Source organism: Melanostigma gelatinosum (assembly GCF_949748355.1).
Source record: "Melanostigma gelatinosum genome assembly, chromosome: 22".
In the NCBI taxonomy this organism is placed as follows: Eukaryota; Metazoa; Chordata; class Actinopteri; order Perciformes; family Zoarcidae; genus Melanostigma; species Melanostigma gelatinosum.
In genome coordinates, this window is record NC_136655.1 from 1,061,144 (window position 1) to 1,068,643 (window position 7,500).

The 7,500-nt window shown below is 42.1% G+C and overlaps 1 protein-coding gene across 1 annotated transcript in view; it reads right to left on the reverse strand.

Annotated features, from left to right (window-relative positions):
* Nucleotide 1: 1 nt before the first annotated feature.
* ptprr (protein tyrosine phosphatase receptor type R) overlaps nt 2-7,500 on the reverse strand; it is a gene marked incomplete at its 3' end in the record, with an annotated part of 16,290 nt that continues 8,791 nt past the window's right edge. The window contains exons 8-12 of the mRNA XM_079294839.1: nt 7,489-7,500; nt 3,330-3,519; nt 2,364-2,448; nt 730-809; nt 2-127 (exon numbers count right to left, since the gene is read on the reverse strand). The exon at nt 7,489-7,500 is cut by the window's right edge and continues 108 nt beyond it. Of these exons, the coding sequence (XP_079150965.1) occupies nt 2-127; nt 730-809; nt 2,364-2,448; nt 3,330-3,519; nt 7,489-7,500 (493 nt within the window). The remainder of the gene's footprint in view (nt 128-729; nt 810-2,363; nt 2,449-3,329; nt 3,520-7,488) is intronic.

The window sequence follows — 7,500 nt, forward strand, 5'->3', positions numbered from 1 at the left end:
CCTTCAGTTTGGTGATCATGACGACGACGGGCGACTCCTCCTGCCAGGCCATCGTCCAGAAGTCGTTGACCGTGTTCACCATCGGGCCCTGGGTGGCGACGAACGCCTTCTCCTCGCCGAGGTAACCCTGAGGGCAGCAGCCAATCACAGGCCAGCGTCAGCAGAGTAGAAACACAGCGCTGTGGACGACTTCAAAGAGCTAAAATACATCATCAGTGCAGCTATTTATATCTTTATTCATGAGGATTTATCTTTTGTTTGTGTTATTACAGTTAAGCATTAAGAGTGTTTGTACGACTGGAGTTCATAACGTGGGACTGAGACGTCGTTCTTTATGAGGTTGGACAGTTTGAATTGTTTCAGTGAAGCTTCCTGACAGGAAGAAGCTCTATTGTATCAGGAGGGTACTTTCACTGCATGAGTGTGTGTGCATGTGTGTGTGTGTGTGTGTGTGTGTGTGTGTGTGTGTGTGTGTGTGTGTGTGTGTGTGTGTGTGTGTGTGTGTGTGTGTGTGTGTGTGTGTGTGTGTGTGTTGATATGGCAGATAGATGATGTGATGATGGCTGTGTGTTTGATGTTTGTTCTCAATGTACATGTACTTAAGTACAAATTTGAAGTACTTTACTTGAGTATTGTTCATGACACTCACTTCTACTTCACTACAAAGCAGAGAGATATTACGTTTCACTCATTCATCCGTCAGCTACAGTCACTTCATGAACTACTCACCCGTATGTAGTTGCCGTTGATGTAGCAGCTCAGCGGGTCGTTGCAGGTCTTCGACTTCAGGATCACTCTGGAATGAGGGTCTAGGACAGAGGAGGCAGCACTCAGTCCTGACTGGGTTCGGACCCTCTTTTAGACTCGGTCCTGACTGGGTTCTAACCCTCTTTTAGACTCGGTCCTGACTGGGTTCTAACCCTCTTTTAAACTCAGTCCTGACTGGGTTCTAACCCTCTTTTAGACTCGGTCCTGACTGGGTTCTAACCCTCTTTTAAACTCAGTCCTGACTGGGTTCGGACCCTCTTTTAGACTCGGTCCTGACTGGGTTTAGACCCTCTTTTAGACTCGGTCCAGACTGGGTTCTAACCCTCTTTTAAACTCAGTCCTGACTGGGTTTAGACCCTCTTTTAGACTCGGTCCTGACTGGGTTCGGACTCTCTTTTAGACCCAGTCCTGTCTGGGTCGGGACCCTCTTTTAGACTCGGTCCTGATTGGGTTTAGACTCTCTTTTAGACCCAGTCCTGCCTGGGTTCAGATCCTCTTTTAGACTCAGTCCTGACTGGGTTTAGACCCTCTTTTAGACTCGGTCCTGACTGGGTTTAGACTCTCTTTTAGACCCAGTCCTGCCTGGGTTCAGATCCTCTTTTAGACTCAGTCCTGACTGGGTTTAGACCCTCTTTTAGACTCGGTCCTGACTGGGTTCAGACTCTCTTTTAGACTCGGTCCAGACTGGGTTCAGACTCTCTTTTAGACTCAGTCCTGACTGGGTTCTGACCCTCTTTTAGACTCAGTCCTGACCCTGTTTTAGACTCGGTCCTGACTGGGTTCAGACTCTCTTTTAGACTCAGTCTTGACTGGGTTCTGACCCTTTTTTAGACTCAGTCCTGACCCTGTTTTAGACTCAGTCCTGACTGGGTTCGGACTCTCTTTTAGACTCAGTCCTGACTGGTTTCTGACCCTCTTTTAGACTCAGTCCTCAGTCGGTCCAGACTGGGTTTAGAACACTTTAGAAACGTCGACACAACTCAAAGACAGGAAGGAGTTTGATTGACAGCAGCCGGAGGGGAGCATTCCTTAGCCTTGATTGGTCGGAAGGAAGGAAGGAACCCCTCCCCCTCTCGCTCACTGTTACATTGATAACCCGCCCCCTCTCAAAAACACAAGTGCACAAACAAAAAACAATCACTGTGTGTGTGTGTGTGTGTGTGTGTGTGTGTGTGTGTGTGTGTGTGTGTGTGTGTGTGTGTGTGTGTGTGTGTGTGTGTGTGTGTGTGTGTGTTAGTTATATAATGTGTTAATCAGGCTAAATGCTTGGCTGGCTGTGTGAGAACAAACTACGCTCTGAGGAAAATATATTGTTCGAGTGTACGTGTGTGTGTGTGAGAGAGAGAGAGAGAGAGAGAGAGAGAGTGAGTGTGTGTGTGTGTGTGCGATATTAGCTCGTCCTTGAGGTTGTTGGCCTTTGACCTTAAGCCCCTCCCACATAATAAAACAACTTCCTGGTTCAACAGGAAATGAGAGTTGAAGACTGTTTTGGGACAGTTACTGTTTCCTAGTAACACAGATTATTTTGCACACACACACACAGTACTCTCTCACACACACACACACACACACACACTCACACACAGAGTACTCACTGGGCAGTATGGTCTTGTATCTGTTCTTGGTCCCGTGGTTTGGAATATCGAGCTCCTTGGGATCAATAAAATTCATTGGAATTTCCTGAGATGGAAGAATTTAATGTCAGTCACAGTACTTGAAGGTATTAGTGTCAGCAAAACTGCAAGATTACTACTTTTAGGTCTTAATGAATCAATGAGTATGGCTGGTAATTATCTTTATGCTATGCCAGTTGATACAAATGTCAAATATCATCCGTTTTTCGACACCTTATTTTGTATTCAAGACGTATTGAAGTTTAATATCCAGCCCTATTGATCATTAAGTTGTTAAATTCCACTCATTTAGCGGCTAGCTAGCTAGCGAGCATGCTAATTCCACAATGATTTCATGCTACAGATACAGAAAGCTGCTGGGCGTGGTCTACGTTCATTTAAATTGTCGACGTTAACAGTTTTTAACCGAACGTTCATGAAAGCTGTCAACCTGTCAATTTTCTTATGCTAATCAATAATCGCTAATGCTAATGACTATTCAATAATCATCAATGCTAATCGCTAGTGCTAATCTCTTAATTGCTGATGCTAATCTCTAGCACGCTGACTGTTGTTGCGATTCTGGTTGCGCTAATGCTAATCACTAAACCATAATTGCTAATGCTAATGACTTCAATAATCGCTAATCACAAATGCTTATCGCTAGTGCTACTCGCTGGTGCTAATCGCTAATGTTAATCTCTTAACTGCTGATGCTAATCTCTAGCACGCAGACTGTTGTGATTCTGGTTGTGTAAATGCTATAAAGGGTTCGTTACAGTGACAAAATACAGTATAAACTGGTATAAACTCTTTGATAATTTGAGTGGCTGTAGTGTTCGGTGGGCGGGATTTAAACCTACGACCTTGTGGTTCTGACTCACGCTAACCCTCCTCAACATTTGAATAAAAATTTAAAAACTGCGTGAACGTTCAAAGACGACTTACAGCGAACTCGGCGTGCAGCTTGTGCGTGTTGGTGACGACGTCGCGGAGCTGCTGCCGCGTCAGAGGCCGGCCGGCGGCCAGCAGGTACTCTCTGCTCGCCGCCTCTCTGGGCGCCGCAACGGCGACGCTGAGGGGCTCCACGGAGCCGAGGGCCGACATGTCCAACACCAGAGAGACGTTAGAGCCTCGTCTGGAGGGAACAGAGATCATGATGGAGGTGAAGAAGCTACTCTCTTTCTTTACCGGGTTTTTTGTTGGAGTTCATCTATTTGTGGATTTTGATTTATGACAAAATGTTCTCCACAGTTACTGCTTATCTTATCATTTGGATTTTGCCAATTTTACGTTTTCTAAAGAGTTAATAACTAATAAGAGTTTTTATAAAAATGTACAACATTTTGAGTTACTTTTGCTATTTAAAATTAAGAGAACTGCAATTTTAAAAGTAATATATTTTGTCACATTTACGTGATTTAATGAGTCAAAATGCTACTAAAATCAGAACTATGACATTTTGAACATTCACTAAATTAACATAATATATTAAATCAAAAGTATCGTATACAGTTAAAGTTTATGAGATTAAAAAGATCAACTTTATGACAGAAAGTGGAGAAGGGCAGTGATTAAAAAGTATGTAGAATAGTTTGTAAAGAGATTGCGTTTTAAATAAAGAATAAATCATTAAAATGTTGGCATCTTTTGTAGATTTGTTATTTAATCAAATCTAATTATTTATTCAAATAAAAATGTTCATGTTTTTTGTAAATGGATTTATTTTTTACATTAAATCTTATTACAAACAAACTCTTCGTCTGGCTACGTGTCGGCCGGCTTCCTGTCCAGGATTACTTCCTATTCGTCTGATTGCTGATTGGCTGCCGTCCAGAGTGGACGACCCACACACACGCACACGCACACACACACACACACGCACACACACGCGCACACACACACACACGCGCACACACACACACACACACACACACACACAAGGAGACACACACACACACACACGCACACACACGCGCACACACACACACACGCGCACACACACTCGCACACACACACACACAAGGAGACACACACACACACACACACACACACAAGGAGACACAGACATCATGAAAACATCCTGTTCTCACTCTTGGGGCTGAGATCTTCCTTCCTTTCCTTACCTTGAGGATCACAGCGTGTCCTCTCTTAACAGCGCCGCTCTAAACGCTGATGCAACCAGAACAAAATGGCCTCCGGGGTTCAGATCCGAAAGTAACGGAAGAGTTACGAGCGGCAGATAACGGCTAAAGTGCTGGAGTGTGAGCGAGGAGCCGATACAGATGTTTACATGAGAGGGAGCGTTCAGGGAAAGAGCTGAGAAAACACTTCAAACGTCTCATTCTGACTAATGAGGTGAGTTTTATTGAACAATCAGCCTCCTCTGAGGCGCTTCACCACTTCACCGAGTAATCAGGGACTACTTTCTCATCGTGTGGAGCGTCACATCAATCACGAAGCTGTGACACGAGGAGGAGCCCAAATTACAGCAAAAATAGATGAAATGTACAAAATATGGCAGAAATATTAATACTCTCTTCAATTACTCAGATTTATGAGAAACTAAATCACATTTATGACATTTACTCAGACAGAATTATGAGATTTATGAGGTAAAAATATGACGTATTTACTCCAACAGCACATTTATTAAATAAAAAAAGATTTATTAAGAATTAAAATGATGACAGAATGTAATCCCTTTGTTTTTGTTTTTATTAATTAACGATTAAATGGTTGCATTTTTAAAGTGTATTTCTTTTTCAATATATTTTAACTTAATTTAAGTTAATTTTGACATTCTATCATTAAATAAAGAATTGTTTGAAGGTGTTAAAATGTTTTATGTTGTGTAGGATACATTTACTAAAGTCTGCGAGTTGATTTTATTGCTTTTTAAATGAACTCTATTCATCAGCAGAGATGTAAAGTGATTATGAAGTTGATGAAATAGATGAAAAGGCACACACACTCACTCACACACTCACACACACACACACACACACACACTCACTCACACACACACACTCACACACGCACACTCACACACACACACACTCACACACTCACTCACACACACACACACTCCTCAGTCTGCACGTAGGCAGCTCGACGTCTGACCGCTCCAACAATCACAGGTCAGAGGTGACTTCCCTCCCTAAACATGGCCGACAATCAGACGGCTCCTCAGGTGTGTTTCTGTCCAAAGACTTGTGAAATGAGTAATATTTCACTTCCTCTCTGTAGATATTCATCATAGTTTATCTGGAAGCTGCTGTGTGAGTAACGACCTACTGGACCATCTAAACCAGGGGTCTCAAACTCCCGGCCCGCGGCCCGAAACCGGCCCGCCACGTCATTTTATGTGGCCCGCGAATCCGCCAGCAAAAAAAAAATTTTATTTCTTTTTTTTTTTAAGTTAGACTAATAATAATAAAAATATCCCCATAGTCGAAATTATGAGATAGAAAGTCGAAGTTATTAGATAGAAAGTCATAATTCTGAGATAGAAAGTCAAAATGATGAGATAGAAACAGTCATAGAAGCAGCTCTTTGGCTGGTTACTGTACATTTAACATGGAAATGTATTGTGAGTACATTGAAGACTTTAAACTGTGAATGCAGAGAGTTATTGAACAATATGTTACGAGTAGTTACATTTACAACCGGCCCTTTGTGGGCGACCGTGATGCTGATGTGGCCCGGAGTGGAAATGAGTTTGAGAGCGCTGATCTATATCAGGGTGTCAACCTCATCTTCTCTGGGCCACATCAGCATCACGGTCCTCAAAGGGCCGGTTAACTGTAAGACTGTAACTATCTTCTCCTGACATATTGTTAAATAACTCTCTCTGCATTTGATTATTGTTTATTCAAGTGTAAACATATTGTACATGCAGTTATATCAATGAAAAATGATATTTAAGCACATTTCTGTTGTTATAACATAAATCATTTTAATTGAGGGTTCAGAAACCCACATGACTCTATCAAAGATCAAACTATTAAAGAAAAGAACAAAGACAAATATCAAACACAAGTTCTGACATTAACTTTGTTCAAAGCTGTTTGTTCACCTCTCTGCATCACTAATGTTCCTCCCTGTCGTCGTCCTGTGCAGCTACATCCAAGAGCTGCTCACTGAGAGTCAGGTCTGATGAACATGATAGATGATGTATCCGTGTTGTCTGTGCTTTCATCAGCAGTTCATTACAAACACAAGTACCTGCTCGTCTCTTAGCTGCTGTGTTGTTAGATTGCTGCTAGTTCATCAACTCGTCTGCGATGGTGTTTCTTCACAAACTGACATTTGTAAAAGTCTGTATCTGGTCGGAGCTCTGCTCACATACCTTCAGCATGCACTGGGCTGTAGCTGTGTCAATATATTCTGCTGTGATTGCAGTCTGCCTTTTAGTTCTTGGACAGTTTGATGTTTTTCTCGGAGGCTAAATTTAGCTCCGTGTTTGGTGTCAAAATGCCGACGTGAATTGTATCCTTCATCACCGACACGCCTCATAACACAGAAGACAGACCCGTTGTTCTCCTTGAAGCACAAACATGTGTTCACTTTCCCATCTTTCATTACATTTTCTTGCCTCTGCATCAATGTTTCTCTTCGTGGACATTTTGGGATTATTTGTGGATCTTTTTCAATCGTTGAAACCTCTTTTCGGGCTGTTGCCTCTCCTGTCCACCTGTTGTGATCGTTTTAATCTCGGTACACAGACAACACGCTATCTCATCATTTCAACTTTCTATCTCATCATTTAGACCATGGGGATACCTTTATTATCAAGTCTAACTTTAAATTATTTTTCCAAAAAAAAAAAGTAAAAAGAAATCTTTTTTTTATTTTTATTTTGTTTTTGCTGGCGGATTCGCGGGCCACATACAATGACGTGGCGGGCCGCATTCGGTCCGCGGGCCTTAAGTTTGACACATGTGATCTACACAGAACTCTGTGAATGAATGATTCAAAAATACATTGTTTTGTGTCTTTTGTACTCAAACATAGTAAGTTTCTTAGTCTACGACATAGTTATTATTATTATTATCGTAATAAAGTTATTTGTGTCCAGAGAGGCGGGGCTACAACACCTTCTTACCTCTCTTGCAGT